Genomic DNA, 21,665 nt, shown 5'->3' with positions numbered 1-21,665 from the left:
AACCTTTGGGGCCAGGCCAAATAAGTACAGAGCATGTTGGTGAAAGGGACCAAGGTACAGCCACTTATCATCAGGTTACTCTATTGTTTTTGTGAAATTTCAAATGCTGCTTTCTAAATTACCTCATTTAGTCCTCATCGGTACCCTATGAAGTAAATTATTGTTAATTCCATTTTATAGATTGAGAAAATTGTACTTTAGGAGAGTATATATGACTTCTCTAAGGGCAAAGAGGAAAAAAGGAATAGCACAATGTACATCTATGGCACTGTCTGCCCTGCCCTACTGCCCTCATTTTCCTGTGAACTGCCTCCACCTTCTCATAGTTCTCCTGTGACCCTACCGGCCTTATCACAGTTAGTCAAGGAGTAGGTGCCTGATCTAAATGCAACTAATGAATCTTTACCTTCAGAGCTCTATACTTAGACTCAAAGATCTGAAGTCAGTGGTCAAGGTTGAAGCTGTTAGATATAAAGTTCCAGTGCTCGGCCGGGCGCGGTGGCTCAAGACTGTAATCCCAGCACTTTGGGAGGCCAAGGCAGGTGGATCACGAGGTCGAGAGATCGAGACCATCCTGGTCAACATGGTGAAACCCCGTCTCTACTAAAAATACAAAAAATTAGCTGAGCATGGTGGTGCGTGCCTGTAATCCCAGCTACTCAGGAGGCTGAGGCAGGAGAATTGCTTGAACTCAGGAGGCGGAGGTTGCGGTGAGCCAAGATTGCGCCATTGCACTCCAGCCTGGGTAACAAGAGCTAAACTCCATCTCAAAAAAAAAAAAAAGTTCCAGTGCTCTAGGCAGCCATATTTTCCACATGTGACTAAAATCAGTCTACAACCTGAGAGAATGACACCAACACAAAAAATATATAAGAGAACACAGAGAATGAGCCTTGCTTGCATTTAAGCACAAGTTCTGGTTTTTAATCAAGTTCAACTGATTCTCTACCTTTAATGAGACTAGGTTTTCCTGAATCCAAAATTCTTTTTTAAACAATCAACAAAGTGAGGAGGCAACCCAAAGAAGGGGAGAAAATATGTGCAAACAAGGGATTCTTAACTAGAATATATAAGGAGCTCAAACAACTTAGAAGAAAAATAATCCAATTTTTAAATGGACAAAGGATGTGAATAAACATTTCTCCAAAGAAGACATTCATCATGCCTAAAATCCCAGCACTTTGGGAGCCGGATCCCTTAAGCCCAGGAGTTTGAGACCAGCCTGGCCAAATGGCAAAACCCTATCTCTACAAAAATAAAAATACAAAAATTAGCCGGGCATGGTGGCACACACCTATAGTCCCAGCTACTCGGCTGAGGTGAGATCATTTGAGCCACGGAGGTCGAGGCTGCAGTAAGCCATGACCACACCACTGTACTCCAGCATGGGCAACAAAATGAGATCCTGTCTCAAAAAAAAAAAAGACATACAAATGGTGAATGAGTATATGAAAAGGTACTCAGCATCACTGATCATCAGAGAAATGCAAATCAAAACTACAATGTGATATCATTTCACCCCAGTTAAAATGGCTTTTAAAATGTTAACAGGAATGTAAATTAGTACAACCACTATGGAGAACAGTATGGAGGTTCTTCAAAAAACTAATAGAACTACCAAAGGATCCAACAATCCCACTTGAGTATGTACACCTAGGTACAAGAAATCAGTATAGTGAAGAGATATCTGCACTCCCATGTTTATCACAGCACTGTTCACAACACCGAACATTTGGAAGCAACCTAAGTGTCCATGATGAATGGATAAAGAAAATGTGGTACATATACACAATGGGATATTATTCAGCCATAAAAAAGAATAAAATCCTATCATTTGCACAACATAGATAGAACTCAAAGTCATTAGGTTAAGAGAAATAAACCAGACACAGAAAGATATCTCACATGTTCCCATTTATTTGTGGGATCTAAAAATCAAAACAATTGAACTCACGAAGATGGAGATAGGGAGGATAAAAGGGGAGTAGAGGATGGGGATATAGTTATTGGGTTTAAAAAAAACTAGCTAGAAAAAATGAGTAAGATCAAGTACTTGATAGCACAACAGGCTAACTATAGTCAATAATAATTTAATTGTATATTTAAAATAATTAATGGAAAATAATTGGATTGTAACATAAAAAATAAATGCTTGAGAGGATGGATACCCCATTTTCCATGATGTCATTACACATGGCATGCCTCTATCAAACATCTCATGTATCCCATAAATATATACATTATGTAACCACAAAAACTAAAAACTAAAAACTAAATAAAATAACTAATTGAATCAAAACATTCAAACACAAAGAAATGCTAAGTGTTGTAGGTGATGGATACTCCATTTACTCTAATGTGACCGTTATACATTGTATGCCTGTATCAAAACATCACATGTACCCCATAAATACATACACCTACTATGTTCCCATAAAAATTTAAAATAAAGCATTAAAAAAAATTTTTTTTTGTCTGCGAATATTCTTTTTGAGACTGAGTCTCACTCTGTCACACAGGCTGGAGTGCAGTGGCACTATATTTGTTCAGTGCAACCTCCACCCCCCGCCCGGGTTCAAGCAATTCCCCTGCCTCGGCCTCCTGAGTAGCTGGGATTATGGGCACCTGCCACCACTCCCAGCCAAATTTTGTATTTTTATTAGAGACAGGGTTTCACCATGTTGGCCAGGCTGTTCTTGAACTCCTGACCTCAGGTGATCCACCAGCCTTGGCCTCCCAAAGTGCTAGGATTACAGGCATGAGCCACCATGCCTGGCCTGTCTACAAATATTCATGTTGGGTTCTATCACTTAAAACTGAACGAGTCCTAACTAATTCAGAGAAAGAAAGGTAAAGAACAAGAGAATGGGGATAGGAGAGATCATCATTCACAACAATCAGTAAGTACTACTGAACACTGATGTCTAAAATTATTATGCTTAGCCCTCAAGGAATTCTCGTTAGGTAAGATTAACAAACAAGATAGCCCTATACAAGACAGCTATGATCAATTTCTGAATTTCATGAGACTACAGGAGCTCAAAAAAGAAAACAGTTTAACACAGTTGTGATTTATGTCAGATTATAAAGATGAGAAAATTGGTGAGGAGGATATGGAGGAGAACTCAAAGGGAGAGAAAGGTAGGTCCTGGAAATACTACAGCAAAAATAGGAAAGAGTAGGTGAGATACTATAGAAAGCAAGAAAATCCAGTGGAGCACACTCTATTTTGGGAAATGCTGGGAATAAAGACTAAGTAAATAGGTAGACAGAGACCACATGACAAAAAGCAGTAAATAAAAAGATGTTGTATAGATTATATTGGCAAACTGCTAGGCTGTCCCACAGATCCAAGAATGTTGGGTTGAAAATTTGGATTTGGGTAGTGCAGCAGTAACAAAAAGTAAAGATCAGATCCAGGGAGCATTTCAAATAAAGTATCCCATTCTATTTTCCCCCCATGTAGTATTTTTGCCTATACTGAAATCTTCATCAAACCTATACTATAAAAGTAAAGCAAGGAAAAGAATTAACTATTAATACTCGTATGTAACTATGGTATCACCTCTAAATTATTTCATTTAATCCTAATTAAAACTTATGACATATTATCATGATTCTCATCTTGCAGATTAAATATATTCGGACTCAAAAAAGTTAGGTAACTTGTCCAAGATTACACAATTAAATAAAAACCTGGCCTGCAGTGCTGGGAGGTAGATAATAATCCATTAAGGTCAAAAGTAGTTTTTCCCAAGGACAAATCATAAGAATATAAAATGATGACGATGATGATAAAAACAGCTAACATCTACTAAATGTTGGGAATTCTGTAAAGCACTTACATGCATTATCACATTTAATATTCCTAAGAGTTCTACAAGGGCCTATGATTAATCTTATTTGAAGGTGATGTGTTTGAGTTCCCCTTAAAAACTTTACCCAAAGTCACAGGGCCAGTAAGTGGCTGACCTGGGTCGAAGTCAAAATCCCAGTCTGATTCTAGAACTCATGCTGCCTCCCTAAGAGCCTATCAGAAATAAGCAGAAGAAATAGAGTTAGGATGAGATGAGGAAATACTTTTAGGATAGATGATAAAAATCAGAGAAACATTTTCTTTTTCTTTCTGTTACAGAAAATAAAATTCAAGGAATCATTTAAAAAACAAATAGAAGGACCAGGTGCAGTGGCTCATGCCTGTAATCCCAGCAGTTTGGGAGGCCAAGACGGGCATGTCACTTGAGGTCAGAAGTTCAAGATCAGCCTGGCCAACACAGTGAAACCCCATGTCTACTAAAAATACAAAAATAAGCCAGGCGTCATGGCACATGCCTGTAATTCCTGCTACTCAGGAGGCTCAGGCAGGAGAATCACTTGAACCCAGTAGGCAGAGGTTGCAGTGAGCCAAGAAGAGGCCACCGTGCTCCAGGGTGGATAACAGAGCGAGACCCTGTCTCAAAAAAAGAAAGGAAGAACAAATAGAAGCATGTATCTATAAAAGTATTTCTCTTGAAAAGGTTGAGAATTTAAATAAACTCATTTAAAGACAAATTAACTTGGAGATGGTTTTGATAAGTGAATCTGGCATTATACTCCTAAATAAAACCAAGATTCAAAAAACAGGATATCATCTGTCCAAGGCAACACAATTTTTCAATTTACAGAATCAAGGGTAGAAATCAGGGCTTTAGATTCCTAGTTCAGTTTTTCTTTCACTATACCATGCCCATATTCTTAGAAACTGGAGTATATATTAACCATCTACGAGGTTCACAGGTACCTGACAAGTTCTGCTGGTGTCATGTAGTCCTTAAAATAATATAAGGTAGGTATCATCATCCCATTTCAGATATGGGATAAATGGATATCATAGTGCTTTAGTAAACTGTCCAAGGATCAAGGGCTAGTAAACAACAAAGCCAGGGTTGGAAGCTAGTTATCCCTAAAAAACCCATGCGCTTCAGTGTGACAGTGTAAGTGCATGGGAGAACAGGGGTGGAAGATGGTCCTACTAGACATTTTAAAAGCTGAAGAGATATTAGAAATCCTTTATAATTGACACAGTGTGGTATTAGCACATGAACAAGCAAGAGAGACCAATGGAACAGAAAACTTAGAAATAACCCTAAGTACACATATGAAGAAAGTGGTACTGCCAACCAATAAACATAGGCATTTTAAAATAAATGCTGTGGAGATAACCAGAGAGCAATTTAAATAAAGACAAAATTGGATGTATCTCAAAATATACCATACATGACAAATTCCAAGTAGATTACAAAGTAAAAACTGAAAAAAAAAAAAATAATAATAAGTATCAGAGAAAAAAGGGATGAATCCCTTTATAATCTGGATATAAGGGAAACTTTTCTAACTATGACTCAAAATTCTGAAGCAACAAAAGACTGATAATTTGAAGATATTTACAAATTGTGTGTCAAAATAACAAAATGCAGAAGCAAAGCCTAAAATTAAAAACTGCAAAAAAAAAAAAAATCTGCATTTTACCATAGAAAAAGAACTAACCTCCCTAATATATAAAAAGCTTCTAAAAACTGAGGAAAAAAGCAATTTAAAATGAACAAAAAATATGGATGGGCAGTTCACAGAATTCAAATGACCTTAAAATATGAAAAGATGTTCAACCTTACTCATGAGAAGAATGGAAATTAAAAATAAAATTAAAGTAGAAAGAATAGAAATAAAATTAAAATTACACTGAGATACCACTTGTCACCTATTAAACGGACAAAAATTCAAAAGTCTTACAACATATTGTTGGTGAGGACAACAAACAATCCCATATAAGACTAGTGGAAATGTAAAATAGCACAACTCTTAGGAAAGGGAGACTATTTTAACAGTGAGCAAAATTATATATGCATGTGCCTTCAACCCAGCAATCTCACTTTTAAGAATCTACTTCAAAGATACATTGGTAAAAATATAAAATGACTTATGAGCAATGTTACTAATAGCATAAACAAGTCAAATGTCCATCCATAGGAGACTGAATAAACAATGTTAAAATCCACAAAATGGTACAGGATGCAGCTGTAAAAGGAATGAGGAAAATCATACACCAATATGTAGTTTGCTACTTTTTGTGCAAGAAAGTGGTAAAAATATGAATATACAAATATCTATGTATATGTGTATATGGATATATATTTGCTTAAATTTGTAAGAATACTGAAATGTCAAATTTAAAAAAATGGTAAAGGGAAAAGAACAGGGTAGAGAGACATGAATCAAAGTAAGAATATTCTGAATATATCTTATACAGTTTTAACTTTTAAACCACATAAATGGGCCAGGTACAATAGCTCACACCTGTAATCCCAACACTTTGGGAGGCTATGGAGGGAGGATCCCTTGAGCCCAGGAGTTTGATCTTGGCCTAAGCAACACAGTGAGTCCCTATCTCTACAAAACATTTTTAAAATTAGCCAGGCATGGTAGCACATGCCTGTAGTCCCAGAGACTGAGATGAGAGAATTGCTTGAGCCCAGGAGGAAGAGGCTGCAATGAACCATGATCATGCCACTGCACTCTAGCCTGGCTGACAGAGCAAGACTGTCTCAAAAACAAAAAAACAGGCTAGGCACAGTGGCTCATGCCTATAATCCCAACACTTCGGGAGGCTGAGGCAGGCAGATCACTTGAGCTCAAGAGTTCAAGACTAGCCTGGCCAACATGGCAAAACCCTGCCTCTACTAAAAATTCAAAAATTAGCCAGACATGGTGGCACATGCCGGTAGTCCCAGCTACTTGGGAGACTGACTCAGAAGAACTGCTTGAACCTGGGAGACAGAGGTTGCAGTGAGCCGAGATGGTGCCATGCACTCCAACCTGGGCGACAGAGCAAGACTGTCTCAAAAAAACAAGAACAAAACACCCAAACCAACCAAAAAGCATGTAATTGTTTCACACACACAAAAAAAAATAAAATTAAATCAAAAAGGAAAGAAAGTACTTTTTAAGTATTGGGGGAAAAAAAAGAAAAACCTAAAATGAAAGAGCCTAATTGACGTCAAGTTGGTGAAATAATCAGTAGAAAGCACTTTTTCTGCTTTCCAAACTGAAATATCATAGCTGTATTCACTGAACAAAAACAAGAAACAATTTCAACCAGTAGTAAAGAGTAGCATTTCCCACCAAAACGAAAGTTTCCTGGAGGAAGGGCTGATTTCCAAGTCTGAGGCAAGAAAAGTACAAGATGAGACTGAGTACCTTATTGCAGTGGACGGGGGAAAAAAAACAAGAAAGCTCTATCAAAGATAACTAGGGTCATATACAAATAACATGAGTATCATCCTGAAGAAGCCCCCATTAGCCAAAGATAGGACAAACTGAGTATCAACAAGGATGACATAAATTGACTAAAACATACCAAAAATATTTTTAAATATGTTCATAATGATGCCAAAAATAAAAACAAAAAAAAAGAGAGAGAAATAAATAAACCTTGGCTGTCTTGTTTGTGACTCATATGGATTATAACAACAGGCTCTTTTGCATATTACCTTTTCAGGTAATGGCAGACCCTAGGAGACTGTATGTAGGAAGGGAGGAGAATAATTCCTATCTCCCTTAATGCCTGCTCAACAAGCTCTTCTTTACTTGAAACCACACTCCCTGTCAGACAGCTTTCTCTCATGGAACTACCCTCCTCAGCTGCTCTCCTCTTCCCTTGTTCCTGACGGCCTAGAGGTGACAGCAATTCCCTTCCTCATTGTGACTAGTCGTAGAGCACTGTACATTCCCCACAGGTTTCCTTAAATATTGTCTATACCTTTGTAAACAGTCCTTTACTTAAACTTCCCTCAAATTACCCAGTTTGTGGCATGTCTATCATAAGTCTCCAAAATACCTTGCTATAAAAAGTGGCAATTAAGGAAAAGATTGAAGCATTCATTCTGTATTTCATGAACTGTATTTCATGGTAAACACACAGCCTTAGATGACATTAATATGTGAAAAATGTACCCCTAAAAGAAGAATTACAGTTAATAAATGTGAAAGGAATAACAGAATTAGAAAATCATTGGCCAGGCGCTGTGGCTCACACCTGTAGTCCCAGAACTTTAGGAGGCCGAGTCGGGCAGATCACCTGAGGTTGGGAGTTCGAGACCAGCCTGGCTAACACGGTGAAACTCTGTTTCTACTAAAAATACAAAAAATTAGCCGGGCATGGTGGTGTGTGCCTGTAATCCCAGCTACTTGAAGCAGGAGAATCGCTTGAACCCAGGGGGCAGAGGTTTCGGTGAGCCAAGATCGCACCATACCACTCCAGCTTGGGCAACAAGAGTGAAACTCCATCTCAAAAAAAAAAAGAAAAAAGAAAATCATTTATTTTGCTATTCCTAATGAAATAACTGATTTCAGCTAAAGATTATGCATGAATGGAACCTTTAGATGAAAGATTAATGAAGGATTCTTACAGAAAGTTATCACAGACTGATGCCACCTGAACAGAATGATCAACCTTAGCATCACTAAGGGCCAGCCAGACATTATGCATCTCCTTGTGAGGCAAAGGAAAACACAGACAATCAGCAGAGCACAGTGGCTTATGCCTGTAATCCCAGCACTTTGGGAGGCCAAGGCAAGCAGATCACCTGAGGTCAGGTGTTCAAGACCAGCCTGACCAACATGGAGAAACCCCGTCTCTACTAAAAATACAAAATTAGCCGGGCATCGTGGCGCATGCCTGTAATCCCAGCTACTTGGGAGGCTGAGGCAGGAGAATCACTTGAACACGGGAGGCGGAGGTTGCAGTGAGTTGAGATTGCACCATTGCACTCCAGCCTGAGCAACAAGAGTGAAACTGCCTCAAAAAAAAAAAGGAAAAGGAAAAGAAAGTACAGACAATCCATTAAGTACCCTTGGCTAGAAATCTGAAATAAGGAAATCAAGCTTTTAGATCTAACTATCATTTTATAGGAAATACGAAAGCTACAGGAAGAAGTTACATTACATTATTAGGAAAGCAAAAAGAAAAATCCAGAATGTAAAACAAGGTCCTGCATAGTACCACTGACCTAGTTCCTTCAACATGTTGGGGGATGGGAGTTGGAGAAGCTGGGGGGATGAGACTTCTCTATATTAAGAAGAGATTAGACTCTTGGCTGGGCACAGTGGCTCATGCCTATAATCCCAGCACTTTGGGAGGCTGAGGCGGGCGGACCACCTGAGGTCAGGAGTTTGAGACTAGCCTGGCCAACATAGTGAAACCCCGTCTCTACCAAAAATATAAAAATTAGCTAGGTGTGGTGGCAGGCACTGGTAATCCCAGCTACTCAGGAGGCTGAAGCAGGAGAATCGCTTGAACCCGGGAGGTGGAGGTTGCTGTGAGCCAATAAAGCGCCACGTACTCCACCCTGGGCGACAAGAGCAAAACTTCACCTCCAAAAAAAAAAAAAAAGAATTTTAAAGGACCTAACCAAAGAAAAGCAACATTTAGAACATTTAGACTTTGGATCCAGATTCTCATAAAGCAACTGTAAAACAGACATTGTTTTAGACCATCAGAGAAATCTGAATATAAACTGGAAATTAATGGTACCAAAGCACTTTTAATTTTGCTAGGCATGATAATGGCCATTATGGCTATGTAAGAAAATGTCCTTTTTTTTCTTTCCAAAGATGCTTACTGAAGTATGTAAGGATGAAATGGCAATATATGGAATTTACTTTTTCCAAAGATGCTTACTGAAGTATGTAAGGATGAAATGGCAATATATGGAATTTACTTTAAAATGTTTTGGTACAAAAAAGGGTGACTAATAAAATGTGATGACATTTTGAAAACTGCAAAATCTGCGTAACAGGGGTCCACTATCCTATCTTCCCTACTTCTGTGTACATTTGAAACTTTTTATTAGAAAATTATCAAACAAAACAAAAATTCACATTATTTCCATTGTAACTACAGTTTTCAAACTTGAGTGTCTAAGAATCCATATCTCATGTAAATCCTAAGAATCATCTCAAAAAATTGTCATTTTGTTTGTCTAGGCAAGATCCCAGATTCCATTTTTAAATGCCTCAAGTGAATCTGATACAGACAATCTATAGCCTCATATCTGAAAACTATACACTTAATTGCTTTACTACAAGTAAATCAAACCTTAAAGGAAAGTCATGATCATATCTCTTACCTGCCCTTTACCTTACTCCACACCTATCTTAATGTGACAGACATTTAATTAATCCTTTTCCTGAGACTACAAATTCCACGAAAGTAGGGCATGTTTGTTTTTATTCACCATGGTGTTCCACTGCATAGCAGAATTCCTAGCACACAGCATACATCAAATAAATATTTGTTAAATGAAGGAATTAATGAATAACAGAAAAGAGAAAAAGAAAAAGTTAATTACAGTCCACTGTTTCAAAATTAATTTGAGGGCTGGGTCCTATGGTTCATGCCTGTAATCCTAGCACTTTGGGAGGCCGAGGTGAATGGCTCACTTAACACCAACCTGGGCAACACGGCAAAACCTCATCTCTACAAAAAAAAAAAAAAAATTAGCCAGGCATGGTGATGCACACCTGTAGTCCCAGTTACTGAAGAGACTGAAGTGGAAGGATGGCTTGAGCTCAGGAGGCAGAGGTTGCAGTGAGATGAGACTGTGCCACTGCACTTCAGCCTGGGTGACAGCACCAGACCCTGTCTCAAAAAAAAAAAAAAAGTAGTTCAAGACGACAATCTGAGAAAAATTTCAATTTCTTGCCAAAAATGTAGTATCAGAAGTATGGATCAATTAAGAGGAACACAGGTTGGCTTAGCCTTAAAGATAAAACACAACCGGCCGGGCGCAGTGGCTCAAGCCTGTAATCCCAGCACTTTGGGAGGCCAAGGCGGGTGGATCACAAGGTCGAGAGATCGAGACCAACCTGGTCAACATAGTAAAACCCCGTCTCTACTAAAAATACAAAAAAAAAATTAGCTGGGCATGGTGGCGCATGCCTATAATCCCAGCTACCCAGGAGGCTGAGGCAGGAGAATTGCCTGAACCCAAGAGGCGGAGGTTGTGTTGTGGTGAGCCAAGATCACGCCATTGCACTCCAGCCTGGGTAACAAGAGCGAAACTCCATCTCAAAAAAAAAAAAAAAAACACAACCTCTCGCTTCCCTGAGACATTAGACTGGACATTAATTTAAACATCTTCCTATTGTTTAGGAACTGTAATAAAAATATACTCTATATTTCATAATCTCAAACAGGGGGGCAAGTATATTAGAGAAAAAAACTGTATGTTTACATTTTAATAGATATACAAATGAAAAATTACCACTTCTTCTGTTCAAAAAGTACAAACCCCTACACTTATGAACATAAATCACAAATTCAAAAACTAATGTCAAATATAACAATTAAAATTAATTGAGGAACCAGTTCTAAAAACAGCACTTACCAAAGATGGTTGACAATCTTACATTTCTACCATAACAACATTTAACTGTTTAAGCTTTATTTCTTAAATAATAAATCAATTACAATTTTTAAGTTTTAATTGAAATATAATAAACAAAGTCTCATAGAATTTTTATTTTTTAAAATTTTTTTTATTTTTTGAGACAGACTCTCACTTTGACAACCAGGCCACAGTACACTGGCACCAATATGACTCACTGCAGCCTCAACCTCCTGGGCTCAAACGATCTTCCTACCTCAACCTCTCAAACAGCCTAGACTACAGGGGAAGCCACAACACCCAGGTAATTTTTTTATTTTTTTGTAGAGCCAAGGTCTCTCTATGTTGCCCAGGCTGGTCTCAAACACGTGGGCTCAAGGGATACTTGCACCTTGGCCTCCAAAAGTGCTCGGATTACAGGTGAGAGCCACCATGTCAGGCCTCTCATAGAATTTTCAGAGACACAAAGGACATCAGCAACTACCTGGTCCAACTCTTTGTTCTACAAATAGGGAAACTGAAGTCTAGATAAGAAAAATGATGTACTCTGTCACACAGAGAGTTAACAGCAAAACAAGACTATTCTCTGAATTTTCAGTCCAGTGTCTTTTCATAACACCACACGAATGGCTTATTTTTAAGAATACTTTCAGGCCGGGCGCGGTGGCTCAAGCCTGTAATCCCAGCACTTTGGGAGGCCGAGGCGGGTGGATCACGAGGTCAAGAGATCGAGACCATCCTGGTCAACATGGTGAAACCCCATCTCTACTAAAAATACAAAAAAAAAAAAAAAAATTAGCTGGGCATAGTAGCACGTGCCTGTAATCCCAGCTACTCAGGAGGCTGAGGCAGGAGAATTGCCTGAACCCAGGAGGCGGAGGTTGCGGTGAGCCGAGATCGCGCCATAGCACTCTAGCCTGGGTAACAAGAGCGAAACTCTGTCTCAAAAAAAAAAAAAAAAAAAAAAAAAAAAAAAAAAAAAAAGAATACTTTCCTTTGTGAATTGCAGTACTATCTGTTCATCTTCTTGAACACATGTATGTGGTATCCAACAGCTACACTGTGGACTTAAACTGAATGGATATATCCCCTTTTTTGGGAGGATGAGAATGGAGAAGTGGAGCTATTGGATTATCTTCAGCAATAGAACTCCATACATTTTCTCCTGATAAGTGGGTTTTTCTATCAATTATCATAAAAGAATCTGTAGTTTTCACCATATAGCCATAATACCAAAACTTATAACCATGTAGTGAAACTACTGTAAAGTTATCCAAAGTCTAATCTAAAACTGAGAATTTACTCTTTGTTCAATATAAAATTTTATATGTAGTTCCTTCTTCTGAATTAAAAACACTTCTCACTCAAAAGATTAATGAATGACCCAATTCATATCTCAGCTGTTACTCTGAGCCACTTCTCTACACACCCACAGGGTGCTTGTAGTGCGAGAGAGCCTATTTACAGAGCACTACTGAAAGTATAAAAGATACACACAGAAAGAGAACAAGATAACAACTCAATCTCCATAAATTAGTTCCCAATTGCCTTTTATATCCAACTAAACCCTTGGCACAAAGTAGATACCATGTTATAAATCATGACTAAACGAATAAATAGTCTCCAAAAGATCCTCCCCATTTATTGAATCTATCTAATTAGGAACTGTAATAAAAATATACTCTATATTTCATAATTCCAAACAGAGAGGGCAAGTATACTAGAGAAGTAAACTATATGTTAACATTTTAATAGATACACAAATGAAAAATTACCACTTCCTCTGTTCAAAAAGTACAAACCCCCACAGTTATGAACATAAGTCAAAAATTCAAAAATGCCAAATATAAAATTAAAAATCATTTAGGAACTAGTTCCAAAAATAGCACTTACCAAAGATGGTTGACAATCTTACACTGATTGCAATGGAGAATAAATGTCTCCATTTTCAGTTATAACTGGCTTACGCATCAATAATACACAACTAGATTATGAATTTATGAGCAGCTTGAGATGCCAGATAAATTACTCTGCACTTAGAAAAGACAATAAATATCAACTTCTAGACTACACACACTGACTAGTATATAACAGGAATATTATAAATATGACAATATTACAAATGCTTACTAAATACCAAATGCTGTGACAGTTGCTTTGACTATATTATTCAATTCTTACAACATCTAATACTTTTATCCTCTATTTTTCTGAAGATGAAACAAGATTGTGAAGTTAAAATAACTCCCTAAGATATTTCAGCAAAAACGTGGCAGAGCCTAGATTTCAATCCAAATTTAGACCCTATACAAAGATTTGCTGAATGAATAAAAATAAATTAGGGGAGTAACCTGGTTTTTTTTGTAAAAAAAGTTCCTTCAACACACTAACATCCAAAAGGTCTGGTCCAAACTAACCAGATATGCAATTGATACTAATAACACCTATTAATCCACAAATTAGGAACACTGGCAGAGATACAACTTCAAGGCTCAAAGATTTAATGACCTCGGGTCTTTTCATTCCAAGAGTAATATATCCCCAAATCTGATGAATTCAACTGGCAAGGCATACAGGGGATTAGACAGCAATAATCTAGATTCTAAAATGCTACCCAAAATCTGCTGTAATAACCCACTGTGTAGACTATACTGTCAAAAAGTTTACAACAAAAATTCCAGTTTAATGACAGGGACAATAATGCAATTAATGACCAAACAGCTAAGTTTACGGGAAGAAGCTTGTTTTGGCATATGAGGGATTTGAGATTAACATGACATCCAAGTAGAGATGTTTACAAGGCAGTCAGATATTTAGAATTTGAAACAAAAGACTAAAAATAAAGATTTCGGTATCATGTGCATAGTAAATGAAGTAAATGAAGATGTTATACTTAAATGAAATTGATAGTAAACAAAGCTGTTAGTAAATATAAATGAAGATGATAGTAAATGAAGCTGTAAGAATGGATGAATTCTCCAAGGTAGTAGAATGAAAGATAAGTATTATAGGCCAAAGACTGAGGCAAAGAAAAAAAGAATGACAAGATGGGAAACCACTAGGTCAAGAGAGTCCAGGAAGAGAATTTAAAGAAAGAAAAACTCAAAGATTAACAACAGAAATTTCATTTACATTTATTCACATTTATCTTCCACGTTCTGAAAAACTGCCTAACGAGAAATAGTAGTGACAAACATGTACAAAGGGAACAGCACAGTGTTAGAACTCAATCATGAGTTTCCTTCCACCTCCTCCACTCACCGGTTGCTACACCTCCACCAGCTAGAAGAAAAACGGAAAGGTCAGGTTCTTAACTGGCATTGTGAAGCAGTGTGCTCATAAATATGCGACAACCAAGATAGCTGTATTTTCATCAAAGGTATGTCAAACTTCACAACAAATGTATCCACAACCCTCCCAACCATTTTTGTTTTTCCTTTTTTTTGAAACGAGTTCTCACTGTGTTGCCCAGGCTGGAATACAGTGGCACAATCTCAGCTCACTGCAACCCCCGTCCCCCCATGGACTCAAGCAATTATCCGGCTTTAGCCTTCTAGTAGCTGATGCCAGAGGTGCATGCCATTATGCCTGGCTAATTTTTTGAATTTTGGTAGAAACGGGCTTTCACCATGTTGCTCAGGCTGCTCTCAAACTCCTGGGCTCAAGCTATTTGCCTGCCTTGGCCTCCAAAGGTGCTGGGATTATAGGGATTATAGGCATGAGCCAGCACTCGGCTTTTTTCCTTTTTAATTTACAAGTCATAAGCATCTTTTCCTCTGCAAAGATTCAACAGACTTAACTAAACTCTATCCCTTACTCTGTTTTCAAAGATACTCAAAATTACTGAGAAATTATTACAGGCACTAGACAAAATAATTCTAAGATAAGGAAGTCAGGAAAAGAGAAGAAGCTCCCAATAATCTTTATAAACTGTAACATGGACAGTAAGAAAGACAACCATTAGGACACTGGAAAGAATCTGACTTACAGAAAACCGAAGTTGAATAACTTGAATGCTCTAGGAAACAAGTGAATGGTTATCATAATATATCTTAGTATTTTCAGACTAGTTTAGCATTTATATACAATATGAAAAATGAACTTACTTAGTTCTTGAAAAAATTATAGATGTTCAAGAAAAGGTTGGATAGTCACTTATCAGGGTCCTTCCAGCTATATTATTTTAAACCACTGCAGGCTGAGTATCCCTTGTTTGAAATACTTGGGACTAGAAGTGTTTCAAATTGTAGACTTTTTCATTTTAAAATATTTCCATATACAAAAGATACCCTGAGGATGGGGGGGGGGACCAAGTCTAAATAAGAAATTTATTTACATTTCATATATACCTCATACACACAACCCGAAGGTCATTTTATGCAATATTTTAATGATTTTGTGCATGAAACAAAGTTTTGACTACGTTTGCACTGCAACCCATGGCACAAGGTCAGGTGTGGAATTTTCCATTTGTGGCATCATGTCAGCACTCAAAAAGTTTCAGATTTTCAGCACTTCAAATTTCAGATTACGGATGCTAGTCATCATTAGTGTCTCAACAAAAAAGCTGTTTTGTGGGTAAGGTAGTTTAAAAAGACATATACCAGATAACTTCTGAAACCAAAAGATTTGTAAGCTTCCACTTCTAAGCATGAATCTAGTAGAGGAAGTAGAGAAGAAATATAATTTGAAAACCTTATTTTTGAGATTATTTAAAAAAACCTAGAACTAAAGGATTGCACATGGCACATAACACATAAGCATCAGTTAAACAAATCAACAAAAGTCAAAATAATAGAGAAAGGCAACCAATGTAAAAGGAATATTGTTCCTATAATATATGAGAGGTCCAAAGTCCAGATAGAGGAGAACAAGAACAGACTCACTGAAAAAGCTGAAGTCACCTGAGAGGTCACTCTGAATGACAGAATGAATGAATGAATGCTCAATGTTAAATATAAAATATCGTGCAAAGAAAATTCAGGCTATATACTACAAAACTGAAAAAATGATTTTTCCAGTTTTGGGCCAGAACAGTGGCTCACTCCTATAATCCCAGCACTTTGGGAGGCCCAGGCAGGCGGATTACTTGAGGTCAGGAGTTCAAGACCAGCCTGGCCAACATGGTAAAACCCTGTCTCTACTAAAAATACAAAACTTAGCCAGGCATGGTGGTGCACGCCTGTAATCCCAACTACTTGGAAGGCTGAGGAAGAAGAATCACTTGAACCTGGAAGGCGGAGGTTGCAGTGAGCCTCTGCACTCCAGCCTGGGCGACAGAGTGAGATTCTGTCTCAGAAAAGAAAAAGAAAAAAGAAAAATTCAGTCCTTACCAAGTTCAGATTGATAGGGTAATAAAATTTCAGTAACAAATTTCAATAAACAGCTGTGGGACTAAACAGAAAAAAGGGGACAAGATGTAAGATTTCAAAGGGAAAAAAAATAACCAGATCTGTCTATTGACTATTCTCTTTTTCAAAATGTTGTTTTAGAAGTGTTGGGCTCCATGACACCTGGCTGTCCTAACTCTGGAGGCCTTATTTCTTCCACTGTTCCTCTTTGTTCAACTTTCATCTTTAACCCTCAGTTTTCTCTCCACTGATTCTCCCTTTATCATTACATCATCTTGCACCTTTGTGCAAATGACTTCCAAATCATTATCTGTAATCATGAGCTCAGTTCCCTATCTCCAGCCTCTACACGTCATTTTCTCATGATTGCTCCACTATCCCTTCAAACACAACAAATCTAAAACTGAATTTATCTGTGGGCCTATTCTTCCCAAGCAATTTCCAAACCTGACTTTGCTATTTTTACCATTCTCCCTATAATCCACTCAACCTTTCTAGTCATCTGACTACTGCCTCTCTCTTTGGTTCCCCTTCTTTTCCCCAACCCTACCAATAAAGTTCCATTAATTCTTCCTTTCTCATTCTCATGCCCCAGTTTTGGGCTTCAATAATTTCTGGACTATTACAATAATAGTTTTTTTAAAACTGTCCAATCTCATCGTTTCTCCAGTCGTTTCCCATGCTAACCCATCTTGCACGCAACTAGATTCATCTCCTTCATTCATCCTAGCACTTTCTTATTTATAAATATTTAATAGCCACAACATAGTAAAGGCAGTCCAAAATCCTTAGCTTACCAATCAAATCCTCCACAATCTAATCCTAATCGTTCCTTCCAACCTTATTTTCCTTGTTTCCCCAAACATGTCATAGCCAGTCATGTCTCCACCCTGTATATCCTCCACTCCTCTTGAATACCCTCTATCTAAATCCTATCTATCCATCAACTCACTTTAGCTCTCTCAACTCACAGTGACTTCTCAATTTCCAAGAGCATCATTATCTAAACAATCATCTGGAATTTATCACGTTTTCTCAATCTGTGAAGTGTTTGGCTTTGTTTCTATGTATACATGTGGGATAAGGTCTTGTCTTCCTAAAAAGATTGGACTCTCAAGGCAAGAGTCCATGACATATTTCCTTGTATCCTCCACATCTTAATAAAGGTCTCCACAACAAGTGAAGATGATTTTAAAAAAAAGAAAGCTACCAAACCCTCCCTGTAACACCACCTTATGTAATAATGAGATCGAAAAGCAAAATAAAATCAAAGATATATGAAAACTGGATAAATATTAAAAGAAAAATCAGACTTCTTAGAAGTTACAGAAATCCTTACTAGAAAGATGTATTCTAATCCCTTCCACTTGTCTCATTTAATAAAATGTTTTAAAATTTATTATCAACCTTCTTTAGTATTTCTCAATATAAAAAGCATCCATAACGTGTTGAGACATTTCAAACAACCCACAATATTCTTATTTTCTGGTCAGGGATGCGTAGAACAATTCTGAAAGCTTTGGGAAGCTTCTTGTAAAACCCATACATGTGGAAAAATATAAACAGAAATTTAGAATAACTAAAATGGACATTAATTTTAAACAATCTACATTAATTTTTCTTTGATTCAAGATGGGATTTTTGAATTGAATTATTTCTTTGAATTGTACTGTTTCCTTAATCTTAATTCCCAAAATCGTACATATCTAACATTATTTCATCAGAGACTCTGTGAAATCCTGTCCATCTACATACTCCCTGAAACCTTATTTTAGAGATTACGTTGTTTTGTTTGGACTAAAAGAGAAATATTATATAACCCTTAGTTCAGAAACTCGTTTACAGAAGAAATGTATCAGACCTAAGAATTCCAATTACTTCACAGATAACTGTGCATGTTATCAACTACTGTACTATTTTTAAAATGGGATTTTGGTTTTTCATGTCATAAAACCCTCTTTAGAATGTTTTAAAAGTGGCAATGTTAAGTGCCACACAACCAAAAAGACTGTATGGTACTTTTGTAACCAAATCATAAAAAAAGTTAACATTTCAATGACCTATGATCAATTATATTGGGTTTTTACAATAATTCAGCAAAAAGTTCCTTCAAACTCCAATCACTTATGAAATTTTGGCTCAAAAATCACTTCCTCATATCAATTCTCCGTTGTCACTTTCAACGCTAAAAACTAAACCCCTAGGAGCTAAATCGCAAAAAAAAAAAAAAAAAGAAAAAAGAAAAAAAAAAGAAAGAAAGAAAAGAAAAGAAAAAACGCAAAGTAGACTTTCCGATTTGACTGTCAAACAAATCAGAAAGATTATTACTACGATCGCCATTCAACAAACTATGTACGTAGCAGTAACTGACGTGATAACTTTATAGGATACCTGCAATAGCAGTTTGTATCTTTCGTGTACTGATGAACTGGATCAGAATTAAAAGTTCCGAGAGTAGTTAGTACAGAGACAGTCAAATGGTAAACAGGACCACGCCGTGAGATCTTAATGGTACTCCAAGATTCTTCAGGAAACAGAAATCTAGCGTTTTCCAAGACGATTATGCACACCTGAGACTTTCTTTTGCAGCTAACCCGACTAACGCAAGAGGAAGACAAGACATGCAAAACCCCAGACTAGCAAGAGAGCAGCACTACTCACCAGCAAACAATCCGAATTCACTTCCGATTTGGGATCCCGCAGCAGGTTGTCGATTTTTTCAAATCGAGTTTCAAAACTGTCCCCAGTCGACATGTTGCTACAGCTGTGACAATGCCCTCGTACCAGCACCAGCAGCGGAAAGCAATTTCAACCAACTTCCTCCGCGGTGGGTTCGCAGCCGCGGGGTGGAGGAGCCGGAACCTCAGGGTCACCAGGTGCGCCCGGTTCCCCCTTCTTCCCCTCACTGAGGGGACCTCCGCTCTCCAGACCCCCGGCCGGGGGCAACAGCGACCCACAGCCGCTCGGACGCCCAAAGTCGCATCCCACCCGGCCGCCCCTCACGACAGCCGACAGCGCCGTCGCCACCAGCCTCGTCGCTCCGGCGAGGTGCTTCAGCCTAGCGGGCCCCGGCCGCCGTCGCCATGGAGGGGTCCCCGTCCCGAGATGGGCAGGAGCGACGAGAGAAGAGAAGCAGGGTGGAGACTCCCTCGGGGCAACAAGGCAGAGAGAAGAGGAAAGGCGAAAGCGAAGGGCGGGTGAGGAGCTGTGCCAGCTGCGGCCGCCGCTCGGGCCACGGGCCGGGCCCGCTCCGCTCAGAGGCGCTGCAGACTGTCTAGCCCCGCATCCCCGGCTCTGCTCGGCGCGGCCCGACGCACCGATCAGTCTCGGCCACGAGCTGGTCCCCGCGGGACAGCCTCACTCTCCCATTTTGTCCCGTCGCTGCTGGGGCTGCTGCTATGGTGTCCGGTGGGGCAGGGCGAGGTCGATGCCCGATGGAGACTTAGCAGAGGAAAGACTGCAGAGCGGGCGAAGAGGAAGACGATAGTTGGGTCCCGGCGGCTGCTGATGGGGGAGCTCCTGGGAGGGGCTGCGGTCCTAGCAGGGGAAAGGGCGAGTCGCGGCGGCGAATGCCTGGGGGGGGTGGGGCGAGGGGGGCCGAGAGGGACTAATATGTCCGCCTTCCTGTTCAAACAAACGGAGACCGCCGGCGCACACTGCGCATGCGGGGCGCGGACGCTCGGACGGGGAACCAGCCGGGACCCCGCGCGCGCGCGCACGCTGTCGCCTCCGCAGGGCGGGGCGGGGCGGTGAGGTGGGCGGGATCTTGCAGGCTGATCGCCGGAGAAGGCGGACCGCTGGGTGGAGCCGACGGGGCGTCAGCAGCGGCCCTCACGGTCCTAGTCCTGTTGGGCTGCGCGGCTGTAGAGCGGCCTTGGAGGTCTGGACCGAGGCGGAGCTCTGGCTGCTTCTGGTCGCTGTCCCGGCAGCTGCCCCAACTCTGTTTCCTCTGGGTTGCAGCCAGTTCAGAGACTTCTGATGAGGAAAGAGTGCTTGTTCTCCTTGTTACTGTTAGGATGGAAGGTAGGTTATTTTTTAGACAAGATGCCTTTCCATCGGCAGGTACCAGCATTTAGCACCAGTGGCGTTTGGTTTTCGGTGGTACTCGGTGGACAGCCCTCCGCGAGCCCCGGCGTTGAACCGTTTAAGATTCTCTGGTAATTGCTTATAGCCGTTACTGGAGATAGAGAGAGAGAGAAAAAGATTCCCTGGGAAAGTTCCGAAGCGCTGCAGCACTCAGCTGTCCCACCCCAGGCGTGTGTGTCAGGGGAGCCATAAAATACTGACTCCGGAAGATAGTAAATAGAAGTCAAGCTCAATTTAATTTTGTAAAGGAAAATCTCGTGGAAAAAAATCAATATTTTTAAGTCGTTCATATTAGTTCTCTCACTTCATTAACACCCTCACTGTAGTTCTCTCCTGGCCGTGTAAGGCTGCCATTTCAATGTCCAAACATTCAGTAAAACGTAATTGTGATTTTTATAAGAACTAATGTAGGACTTGAGAATAATGGGCATTTCTCCTAGTTCCGTTGCTTCAGGTGACTTGTGATGTGAAGGAAGGTGAAAGACTTTTCACTCACCCCCGATAAAGTAATGTTCTTCACTGGTTTCAGCAAGAAATCTACCTTAATTTATTTCTAATCAAACTTTATTTTTGCTCAGAAATCAAGTTAAGAATCACTATAAATAGAAAATGTGGATGTTTTACCCCATGCTGGAAAATGGTACAGATGAACCAATTGTCTTTCTGGGCAAAAAGCATCCTACAGCATCTGAACAGTCCACCAACCTTATGAAGTGAGTCAGAGGTTAGGAAAATCTTTTTTTTTTTTTTTTTTTTTTTTTTATACAGAGTTTTACTCTGTTGCCCAGGCTGGGGTGCAGTGGCG

At 39.3% G+C, this 21,665-nt stretch overlaps 1 protein-coding gene across 3 annotated transcripts in view; it reads right to left on the bottom strand.

Moving 5' to 3' along the window:
* Positions 1–19,558, bottom strand: part of LOC101051787 (rho-associated protein kinase 1) — a 167,831-nt gene extending 148,273 nt beyond the window's left edge. For 2 of the 3 annotated variants that reach the window (XM_003924789.4, XM_010335516.3), the window contains exon 1: positions 19,436–19,558. In XM_003924789.4, the coding sequence (XP_003924838.1) occupies positions 19,436–19,528 (93 nt within the window). In that variant the 5' untranslated portion in view covers positions 19,529–19,558. The remainder of the gene's footprint in view (positions 1–19,435) is intronic. The other variant, XM_074383705.1, reaches the window with a different exon arrangement.
* Between the last annotated feature and the right edge of the window lie 2,107 nt (positions 19,559–21,665).

The sequence above is a fragment of the Saimiri boliviensis genome, chromosome 13 (assembly GCF_048565385.1).
Source record: "Saimiri boliviensis isolate mSaiBol1 chromosome 13, mSaiBol1.pri, whole genome shotgun sequence".
Taxonomy (NCBI): domain Eukaryota; kingdom Metazoa; phylum Chordata; class Mammalia; order Primates; family Cebidae; genus Saimiri; species Saimiri boliviensis.
This window is presented reverse-complemented; position numbering and strand designations above follow the sequence as displayed.